At 43.2% G+C, this 12,236-nt stretch overlaps 1 protein-coding gene across 1 annotated transcript in view; it reads left to right on the top strand.

Annotated features, from left to right (window-relative positions):
• LOC140116376 (tyrosinase-like) overlaps positions 1-12,236 on the top strand; it is a 37,110-nt gene that overhangs the window by 5,845 nt on the left and 19,029 nt on the right. Inside the window, exon 2 of the mRNA XM_072132904.1 lies at positions 4,829-5,635. Coding sequence (XP_071989005.1) covers positions 4,853-5,635 — 783 coding nt within the window. The 5' untranslated portion in view covers positions 4,829-4,852. The remainder of the gene's footprint in view (positions 1-4,828; positions 5,636-12,236) is intronic.

Genomic DNA, 12,236 nt, shown 5'->3' with positions numbered 1-12,236 from the left:
ATAAATGTAATAGAGAGGAGGTGGTGTATGTGTATATAAATGTAATAGGAGGGGAGGTGGTGTATGTATATATATGTAATAGGAGAGGAGGTGGTGTATGTGTATATATATGTAATAGGAGGGGAGGTGGTGTATGTGTATATATATGTAATAGGAGAGGAGGTGGTGTATGTGTATATATGTAATAGGAGAGGAGGTGGTGTATGTGTATATATATGTAATAGGAGAGGAGGTGGTGTATGTGTATATATATGTAATAGGAGGGGAGGTGGAGTATGTGTATATATATGTAATAGGAGGGGAGGTGGTGTATGTGTATATATATGTAATAGGAGGGGAGGTGGTGTATGTGTATATATATGTAATAGGAGAGGAGGTGGTGTATGTATATATATGTAATAGGAGAGGAGGTGGTGTATGTGTATATATGTAATAGGAGGGGAGGTGGTGTATGTGTATATGTATGTAATAGGAGGGGAGGTGGTGTATGTGTATATATATGTAATAGGAGAGGAGGTGGTGTATGTATATATATGTAATAGGAGAGGAGGTGGTGTATGATATATATGTAATAGGAGGGGAGGTGGTGTATGTGTATATATGTAATAGGAGGTGAGGTGGTGTATGTGTATATATGTAATAGGAGGGGAGGTGGTGTATGTGTATATATGTAATAGGAGAGGAGGTGGTGTATGTGTATATATGTATAGGAGGGGGGTGGTGTATGTATATGTAATAGGAGGGAGGTGGTATGTGTATATATGTAATAGGAGGGGAGGTGGTGTATGTGTATATAATGTAATAGGAGGGGAGGTGGTGTATGTATATATATGTAATAGGAGGGGAGGTGGTGTATGTGTATATATGTAATAGGAGGGGAGGTGATGTATGTGTATATATATGTAATAGGAGAGGAGGTGGTGTATGTGTATATATATGTAATAGGAGGGGAGGTGGTGTATGTGATATATGTAATAGGAGAGGAGGTGGTGTATGTGTATATATGTAATAGGAGGGGGTGGTGTATGTATATATATGTAATAGGAGGGGTGGTGTGTATGTGTATATAATGTAATAGGAGAGGAGGTGGTGTATGTGTATATATATGTAATAGGAGGGGAGGTGGTGTATGTGTATATATGTAATAGGAGGGGAGGTGTGTATGTGTATATATATGTAATAGGAGAGGAGGTGGTGTATGTGTATATATATGTAATAGGAGGGGAGGTGGTGTATGTGTATATATATATGTAATAGGAGAGGAGGTGGTGTATGTGTATATATGTAATAGGAGGGGAGGTGGTGTATGTGTATATATGTAATAGGAGGGGAGGTGGTGTATGTGTATATATGTAATAGGAGAGGAGGTGGTGTATGTATATATATGTAATAGGAGGGGAGGTGGTGTATGTATATATATGTAAAGGAGGGAGGTGGTGTATGTGTATATATGTAATAGGAGGGAGTGATGTATGTATATATATGTAATAGGAGGGAGGTGGTGTATATATATATATGTAATAGGAGGGGAGGTGGTGTATGTGTATATATATGTAATAGGAGGGGAGGTGGGTGTATGTGTATATATATGTAATAGGAGAGGAGGTGGGTATGTATTAATAGGAGAGGGGTGGTGTATGTGTATAATGTAATAGGAGAGGAGGTGGTGTATGTGTATATATGTAATAGGAGGGGAGGTGGTGTATGTGTATATATGTACATAGGAGAGGAGGTGGTGTATGTGTTTATATGTATAGGAGGGGAGGTGGTTGAATAAGTATGTATAAGGGATGTGTATTAATGTCATAGGAGGGGAGGTGGTATGATTATATATGTAATAGGAGGTGTGTATGTGTATATATATAGGAGAGGAGATGTATGTATTATGTAATAGTTTACATGAGGGGTGTGTGTATATATATATGTAATAGGAGGGAGGTGGTGTATGTGTATATATGTAATAGGAGAGGAGGTGGTGTATGTGTATATATGTAATAGGAGAAGGTGTTTGTATGTGTATATATGTAATAGGAGGGGAGGTGGGTGTATGTGTATATATGTAATAGGAGGGAGGTGGTGTATGTGTATATATGTAATAGGAGAGGAGGTGGTGTATGTATATATATGTAATAGGAGAGGAGAGGTTGTTTATGTATATATATGTAATAGGAGGGGAGGTGGTGTATGTGTATATATGTAATAGGAGGGGAGGTGGTGTATGTGTATATATATGTAATAGGAGGGAGGTGGTGTATGTGTATATATGTAATAGGAGGGGAGGTGGTGTATGTGTATATATATGTAATAGGAGGGAGGGGTGGTGTATGTATATATATGTAATAGGAGAGGAGGTGGTGTATGTATATATATGTAATAGGAGAGGAGGTGGTGTATGTATATATATGTAATAGGATGGGAGTTGGTGTTTGTGTATATGTAATAGGAGGGGAGGTGGTGTATGTGTATATATATGTAATAGGAGGGGGAGTGTGTATTATGTAATAGGAGGGGAGGTGGTGTATGTGTATATATGTAATAGGAGGGGAGGTGGTGTATGTGTATATATGTAATAGGAGGGGAGGTGGTGTATGTGTATATATATGTAATAGGAGGGGAGGTGGTGTATGTATATATATGTAATAGGAGAGGAGGTGGTGTATGTGTATATATGTAATAGGAGAGGAGGTGGTGTATGTGTATATATGTAATAGGAGAGGAGGTGGTGTATGTGTATATATATGTAATAGGAGGGGAGGTGGTGTATGTGTATATATGTAATAGGAGGGGAGGTGGTGTATGTGTATATATATGTAATAGGAGGGGAGTGGTGTATGTGTATATATATGTAATAGGAGGGGAGGTGGTGTATGTGTATATATGTAATAGGAGGGGAGGTGGTGTATGTGTATATATGTAATAGGAGAGGAGGTGGTGTATGTGTATATATGTAATAGGAGAGGAGGTGGTGTATGTGTATATATATGTAATAGAGAGTGAGGTGGTGTATGTGTATATATATGTAATAGGAGAGGAGGTGGTGTATGTGTATATATATGTAATAGGAGAGGAGGTGGTGTATGTGTATATATATGTAATAGGAGAGGAGGTGGTGTATGTGTATATATGTAATAGGAGGGGAGGTGGTGTATGTGTATATATGTAATAGGAGGGGAGGTGGTGTATGTGTATATATATGTAATAGGAGGGGAGGTGGTGTATGTGTATATATATGTAATAGGAGGGGAGGTGGTGTATGTGTATATATGTAATAGGAGAGGAGGTGGTGTATGTATATATATGTAATAGGAGAGGAGGTGGTGTATGTATATATATGTAATAGGAGAGGAGGTGGTGTATGTGTATATATATGTAATAGGAGAGGAGGTGATGTATGTATATATATGTAATAGGAGGGGAGGTGGTGTATGTGTATATATGTAATAGGAGGGGAGGTGGTGTATGTGTATATATATGTAATAGGAGAGGAGGTGGTGTATGTGTATATATGTAATAGGAGGGGAGGTGGTGTATGTGTATATAATGTAATAGGAGAGGAGGTATATATATATATATATATATATATATATATATATATATGTGTATATGTGTGTGTGTGTGTGTGTGTGTGTATTTTACTTTTGTAATGAGCGGAGCCTCTTGCAGTCGTAGTCCTCGGTTCCCTCTGCTGCTGCTCTCACTGCTGTCCTGTCTGTTTCCCTGCAGATAGGACACTATGTACAGTCACTTTGTACAGTCTGGGCTGCTGCTCTCACTGCTGTCCTGTCTGTTTCCCTGCAGATAGGACACTATGTACAGTCACTTTGTACAGTCTGGGCTGCTGGTCTCACTGCTGTCCTGTCTGTTTCCCTGCAGATAGGACACTATGTAGAGTCACTTTGTACAGTCTGGGCTGGTGGTCTCACTGCTGTCCTGTCTGTTTCCCTGCAGATAGGACACTATGTAGAGTCACTTTGTACAATCTGGGCTGGTGGTCTCACTGCTGTCATGTCTGTTTCCCTGCAGATAGGACACTATGTAGAGTCACTTTGTACAGTCTGGGCTGGTGGTCTCACTGCTGTCCTGTCTGTTTCCCTGCAGATAGGACACTATGTACAGTCACTTTGTACAGTCTGGGCTGCTGGTCTCACTGCTGTCCTGCCTGTTTCCCTGCAGATAGGACACTATGTACAGTCACTTTGTACAGTCTGGGCTGGTGGTCTCACTGCTGTCCTGTCTGTTTCCCTGCAGATAGGACACTATGTACAGTCACTTTGTACAGTCTGGGCTGGTGGTCTCACTGCTGTTCTGTCTGTTTCCCTGCAGATAGGACCCTATGTACAGTCACTTTGTACAGTCTGCTGGTCTCACTGCTGTCCTGTCTGTTTCCCTGCAGATAGGACCCTATGTACAGTCACTTTGTACAGTCTGCTGGTCTCACTGCTGTTCTGTCTGTCTCCCTGCAGATAGGACACTATGCACAGTCACTTTGTACAGTCTGGTTTGGGGGTCTCACTGCTGTCCTGTCTGTCTCCCTGCAGATAGGACACTATGTACAGTCACTTTGTACAGTCTGGTCTGGGGGTCTCACTGCTGTCCTGTCTGTTTCCCTGCAGATAGGACCCTATGTACAGTCACTTTGTACAGTCTGCTGGTCTCACTGCTGTCCTGTCTGTTTCCCTGCAGATAGGACACTATGTACAGTCACTTTGTACAGTCTGGGCTGCTGGTCTCACTGCTGTCCTGTCTGTTTCCCTGCAGATAGGACACTATGTACAGTCACTTTGTACAGTCTGCTGGTCTCACTGCTGTCCTGTCTGTTTCCCTGCAGAGATCTCGCTGAGAAGTTCCTGAGATGTTCCTCCTGAGCGTCTTCCTGCTGAGCCTCTCCACCACCAGCACCACCGCCATGGTGTTCCCTCGGGCCTGTGTCCCGCAGGCTCATTATCCTGGGACGTGCTGCCCCTCTTACATGGGGTCTCCCTGCGGCTCTGCCCTGAATCGGGGGAGCTGTGTTCCTAGTAAGAGCAGCCGGGCAGAGCCTCCTCCGGATATCACTATGGATGACAGAATCCCCGGATTTTATTTCAATGTCTCCTGCACCTGTAGGGGTAACTTTGCTGGCCCGGATTGTGGCGAGTGTAAGCCTGGCCTGGAGGGAGACAATTGTGACCGGCGCTCTAATCACACCAGACGAGAGGTCCGCCGCATGAACGAGACGGAGAGGACACTTTTTCTCGTCCAATTGCAGTTTTGCAAAGAGCTGATCGATCCCAATTACGTGATCCTGAGGTCGGGCAATCGCTTTCGCACGGGGTCCTTAGAGTTCATCGATGCCTCCTATTACGATGTCTGGATTTTCGCCATGTATTACATGTCCAAGCCCTTCGTAAACAACACCAGGGAGACCAACGCGGTGACCTTCGGAGCGGGCGGCACCGGCTTCCTGTCCACCATCCGAGCATCTGTCATGCATTTCGAGAGACAGATGAGAAGATGTCTGAAGGATCCGTCCTTCACCATGTACTTCTATGACTGGCGGGATGACAACGACTGCGCCATGTGCCGGAATGACTTCTTCGGAGCGAGCAATGACGAGGGCTTCCTCACGTCAGGATGTGTCTTCTCTACCTGGAGGGTGAGTGAGGGCGGACACCATTGCCATAATCCATCCGTACTGTCCAGATCTTCTTCTTCACCCGCTTTTAGCTGCTCTACACCGTGGGCCACACTTTGGCGCAATCTTTGTGATTTTCCATATTGCGGCACCGCCTTTCCCCGAGGCCACGCCCCCTTGGTCAGAAATGGTCTAGGAGTCTTTGTAAATGGGTCGGAAGAGATTTTAGACATTTTTGGGCGCAGAAGCGATTCCCCCCATTGTACTCGCCAGTTGCTCCATTACATATTCTGTGCCATAAACTGGGGAGATGGAAAAACCCCAAATGCGGTGGAGATGGGTTTCTCCATTATTCTCTTATTTTTTATTATTTCTATTTTTTTCAGCTATTAATGTGCGCCCGTATTCTGACAGCCGTAACTCCAGAGCTGTGTGAGGAGTCGTTGTTTGCCGGAGGGGATGACGTTCTCATTTTACCATTGTGACAGCCGTAACTTCAGAGCTGTGTGAGGGGTCGTTGTTTGCTGGAGGGGATGATGTTCTCATTGATACCATTGTGACAGCCGTAACTTCAGAGCTGTGTGAAGGGTCGTTGTTTGCCGGAGGGGATGACGTTCTCATTGATACCATTGTGACAGCCGTAACTCCAGAGCTGTGTGAGGGGTCGTTGTTTGCTGGAGGGGATGACGTTCTCATTTTACCATTGTGACGGCCGTAACTTCAGAGCTGTGTGAGGGGTCGTTGTTTGCCGGAGGGGATGAGGTTCTCATTTTACCATTGTGACAGCCGTAACTTCAGAGCTGTGTGAAGGGTCGTTGTTTGCTGGAGGGGATGACGTTCTCATTTTACCATTGTGACGGCCGTAACTTCAGAGCTGTGTGAAGGGTCGTTGTTTGCCGGAGGGGATGACGTTCTCATTTTACCATTGTGACAGCCGTAACTTCAGAGCTGTGTGAAGGGTCGTTGTTTGCCGGAGGGGATGACGTTCTCATTGATACCATTGTGACAGCCGTAACTCCAGAGCTGTGTGAGGGGTCGTTGTTTGCTGGAGGGGATGACGTTCTCATTTTACCATTGTGACGGCCGTAACTTCAGAGCTGTGTGAGGGGTCGTTGTTTGCCGGAGGGGATGAGGTTCTCATTTTACCATTGTGACAGCCGTAACTTCAGAGCTGTGTGAAGGGTCGTTGTTTGCCGGAGGGGATGACGTTCTCATTGATACCATTGTGACGGCCGTAACTCCAGAGCTGTGTGAAGGGTCGTTGTTTGCCGGAGGGGATGACGTTCTCATTTTACCATTGTGACGGCCGTAACTTCAGAGCTGTGTGAGGAGTCGTTGTTTGCTGGAGGGGATGAGGTTCTCATTTTACCATTGTGACAGCCGTAACTTCAGAGCTGTGTGAGGAGTCGTTGTTTGCTGGAGGGGATGAGGTTCTCATTGATACCATTGTGACAGCCGTAACTCCAGAGCTGTGTGAAGGGTCGTTGTTTGCTGGAGTTGATGACTTTCTCATTGATACCATTGTGACAGCCGTAACTTCAGAGCTGTGTGAGAAGTCGTTGTTTGCTGGAGGGGATGACGTTCTCATTGATACCATTGTGACAGCCGTAACTTCAGAGCTGTGTGAGGGGTCATTGTTTGCTGGAGGGGATGACGTTCTCATTTTACCATTGTGACGGCCGTAACTTCAGAGCTGTGTGAGGGGTCGTTGTTTGCTGGAGGGGATGACGTTCTCATTTTACCATTGTGACGGCCGTAACTTCAGAGCTGTGTGAGGGGTCGTTGTTTGCCGGAGGGGATGACGTTCTCATTTTACCATTGTGACAGCCGTAACTTCAGAGCTGTGTGAGGGGTCGTTGTTTGCTGGAGGGGATGACGTTCTCATTTTACCATTGTGACAGCCGTAACTTCAGAGCTGTGTGAGGGGTCGTTGTTTGCTGGAGTTGATGACTTTCTCATTGATACCATTGTGACAGCCGTAACTTCAGAGCTGTGTGAGGGGTCGTTGTTTGCTGGAGGGGATGACGTTCTCATTTTACCATTGTGAATAGAAGGACCTGGGAAGGGGGTAGAGTAGCTACTCGAAAACCCCCAAGAGGGATAGGAAAGCAAAAAAAGAGAGAAAGCGCACACCTCGTGTGATATTGTTGAGGGTGATATGGATCGAGTTGGCAGGTGATAGTGGGGAGACTCTCACCTGGGGTATGTGGTATAACGTTTATCAGATGGATACGAGTATGGCAGCCAGTCGAAAATGCTCACGTACATCCGTGGACCAGAGGTGCGGTGTCGTGGGAGCGGCTTGCAAGAGGACCTGGAGCGAGTGGTGAACCGGCGCCGTTATCACTCGTAAGGCAAGGATGTGCCAGAAAGTTTTCTTTATTGGATGATACACAGCTACGCGTTTCGGCTCCGTACCGGAGCCTTCGTCAGGCTTATCATAAAATTACATAACAGTGCGATGATACATATACTTATACACAGCCGGAAATACGTCAGAAAATGACGTGGATTACCGGAGGTCAAAGGTCGAACGGGTTCCGTTCGTGAGTACAACAATTATAAAACAGAGAACCATAAAAAAGAGGTATATATCATAAAACATAACAAATATGTATTGAAACAATGACAGTTGCATAGAGCATAAAAAATGTAAACATAATAAAATATATTTATATAAATATAGACACTGGTGTCCAGCAAGGAACTTATTTGTACTGTGTACTGTGGTGGATTGTAGGTATGAGGAACGATGTGATGACTTACTAATATGATCGGAAAGTAAAATAGAGGGTTAGATAACCATATGTAGAAATGATTATTAGATAGACCTTGAGTGGAAGCAAGAACCTGTGGATCGTGATGTCACGACGAGATGGCTACGGATAGCGAGTGGGATCAGAAAGGATGGATGGTCGAAGCTGATACCAGAGGTAGGGCCATGTTACGAGAGAATGTAATAAAGAAAATGCGGCTGAAAGTGACGTGAGTGTGAAGGTAGGATATGATCCGGGGGTGATGTGGATTGGGCTTCTAGATGGATTCTATGACTTCGTTGAGGCCGTTTGGACATAAGGTGTTCAATTTATATATCCAGTAGGATTCTCTGCGATTTAGCATCTTGACGCGGTCTGGTATATTCTCAGCTATTCGTTCGATGGGCGTTACACGGACACAGTTGAAGTTGCTCTTATGTTTGAGGAAAAGATGTTTTGAGAGACTTTGCTTGAGGAAACCAATTCTTGTTTTGTGTCGGTGTCCATTGAGCCTCATTTTAAGTGATTGTACTGTGCGACCAACATATTGCTGGCCGCAGGAGCAATCTATCAGATATACTACAAAGTCTGACGAACAGGATAAAGTGTTCTTGATTTTGAAGGTCTCTCCCGTACTTTTAGATGTGAAGGTGTTGGTACCATCATTGATGCTCTCACAGCATAGACATAACCTGTGCCCACATTTTTTAACCCCATTTGTGTCTTTAGGTTTTGTGCTTGTGGTCGTGTTGGATCTCAGACGGCTGGGGGCTAACAGGTTTTTAATGGTTGTGGCTTTTCGGAAAGTGATCCCTGGTTGTCTTGGGAGTATCCCACAGAGAAGAGGATCCTTTCTTAAGATGTCCCAATTTTTACAGAGTATGGATCTGATCTTATTATTACCCCTGTCATATGTGGTAATAAAGTTGAAAGGGCGGTTTGGTTCGTCTTTGGTGGCTTTTATTTTCCTGTTGGTTGGCAGACAATCATTTTGAGTTCTATTGGCATATTTGTGATATGCTCTTTCAATCAAATCTCGGGGATATTTCTTTTCCCGAAATCTTCTCTTTAGAATCAGTGCTTGTTTAGTGTAATCTTCTTTGTGTGTACAGTTTTTCCGGATTCTGTGAAACTGGCTGAATGGTACATTTTTCAACCATTTGGGATAGTGTGCACTCCCATATTCTAAAAAGCTGTTACTATCAACAGTCTTGAAATGTGTAGTGGTAACGATTTTTCTCCCAGTGTTCGTTACTTCAAGATCCAGGAAGATGATCGTTTTTCTGTCAAGGTTCATGGTGAACTTGATGCCCCAATCATTATTATTGAGCATTTCCACAAATTCCTTGGCTTCGTGTTCATTGCCATGCCAGATAAAAAATAAATCATCGATGTATCTTTTAAAATACACAATGTTCCTTTGCCAGAAAGGTGAATTATAGATGAATAGGGACTCGAACCGCCCCATGAATAGATTGGCATAACTAGGGGCGGCTCGAGTCCCCATAGCCGTTCCTCGGATCTGATGATAGATCTGCCCTTGGAACCCAAAGAAATTATGTTTAAGTACGAATTCCATTCCTTGAGTAAGAAATTCGATTTGTGGATCTGGTAAAGTGGTGTGTTGCGTTAGGTGCCAATGCACTGCTTCCAAACCCCGTTCATGGGGGATGTTGGAATATAATGAAGAGATATCCAGTGTTAAAAACAGATAGTCGGTTTCCCATTCGAAATTTTCAAGATCTGTAATTAGACTGCTGGAATCTTTGAGATGAGAAGGGAGTAATGTAACTAGCGGTTGAAGATAAAGATCGATATAGTGGGATAAGTTGCACGTTAGGGAACCTATACCGGAAATGATTGGACGGCCTGGAGGTTTTTTTAGGTCCTTATGTATCTTTGGGAGATGATAAAAGATTGGCAATGGTGGGTGTGAGCTTATAAGGAATCCTTTCTCCTTTTTATTTATCATTCTTTTTTCGAATGCCTCTTTAATAAATAAATTGTATGTATTTTGGAAGGACATAGTGGGGTCCTTTTTTAAAAGTTTGTAATAGGAGCGGTCATCCAGTATGTTTGAAGCTTCAGTTAGGTAGTCATTGCGATCTTGGATGACTACCCCTCCTCCTTTGTCCGCTGCTCTTATTATTATCTCAGGATTAGAACTGAGATTCTTCAGGGCATCGAGTTCTCCTTTGGTTAGGTTATTACCTGGTTCCTGAAAGGATTTAATATTCTTGAATTCACTAGCCACTAATGAGAAGAAAGTCTCAATAAAGTGGCCTCTCTGCGAGATGGGATTGAACGTTGACTTTCTACAGACATTCTGGTGTGTATATGGGTCAGTTTCAGAGTCACTGATGGCCGGGATTTTCTTGGCTTTAAGATTTTGAAAAAACCTTTGTTGTGTCAAGAGGTTTGAACTTTTGTCCCAATAAGACGACCGACAATTTTCAATTATTTGTTGACCTCAATGTTTTTGTCAAAAAATTGACACAACAAAGGTTTTTTCAAAATCTTAAAGCCAAGAAAATCCCGGCCATCAGTGACTCTGAAACTGACCCATATACACACCAGAATGTCTGTAGAAAGTCAACGTTCAATCCCATCTCGCAGAGAGGCCACTTTATTGAGACTTTCTTCTCATTAGTGGCTAGTGAATTCAAGAATATTAAATCCTTTCAGGAACCAGGTAATAACCTAACCAAAGGAGAACTCGATGCCCTGAAGAATCTCAGTTCTAATCCTGAGATAATAATAAGAGCAGCGGACAAAGGAGGAGGGGTAGTCATCCAAGATCGCAATGACTACCTAACTGAAGCTTCAAACATACTGGATGACCGCTCCTATTACAAACTTTTAAAAAAGGACCCCACTATGTCCTTCCAAAATACATACAATTTATTTATTAAAGAGGCATTCGAAAAAAGAATGATAAATAAAAAGGAGAAAGGATTCCTTATAAGCTCACACCCACCATTGCCAATCTTTTATCATCTCCCAAAGATACATAAGGACCTAAAAAAACCTCCAGGCCGTCCAATCATTTCCGGTATAGGTTCCCTAACGTGCAACTTATCCCGCTATATCGATCTTTATCTTCAACCGCTAGTTACATTACTCCCTTCTCATCTCAAAGATTCCAGCAGTCTAATTACAGATCTTGAAAATTTCGAATGGGAAACCGACTATCTGTTTTTAACACTGGATATCTCTTCATTATATTCCAACATCCCCCATGAACGGGGTTTGGAAGCAGTGCATTGGCACCTAACGCAACACACCACTTTACCAGATCCACAAATCGAATTTCTTACTCAAGGAATGGAATTCGTACTTAAACATAATTTCTTTGGGTTCCAAGGGCAGATCTATCATCAGATCCGAGGAACGGCTATGGGGACTCGAGCCGCCCCTAGTTATGCCAATCTATTCATGGGGCGGTTCGAGTCCCTATTCATCTATAATTCACCTTTCTGGCAAAGGAACATTGTGTATTTTAAAAGATACATCGATGATTTATTTTTTATCTGGCATGGCAATGAACACGAAGCCAAGGAATTTGTGGAAATGCTCAATAATAATGATTGGGGCATCAAGTTCACCATGAACCTTGACAGAAAAACGATCATCTTCCTGGATCTTGAAGTAACGAACACTGGGAGAAAAATCGTTACCACTACACATTTCAAGACTGTTGATAGTAACAGCTTTTTAGAATATGGGAGTGCACACTATCCCAAATGGTTGAAAAATGTACCATTCAGCCAGTTTCACAGAATCCGGAAAAACTGTACACACAAAGAAGATTACACTAAACAAGCACTGATTCTAAAGAGAAGATTTCGGGAAAAGAAATATCCCCG

The sequence above is a fragment of the Engystomops pustulosus genome, chromosome 2, assembly GCF_040894005.1.
Source record: "Engystomops pustulosus chromosome 2, aEngPut4.maternal, whole genome shotgun sequence".
Taxonomy (NCBI): Eukaryota; Metazoa; Chordata; class Amphibia; order Anura; family Leptodactylidae; genus Engystomops; species Engystomops pustulosus.
This window is presented reverse-complemented; position numbering and strand designations above follow the sequence as displayed.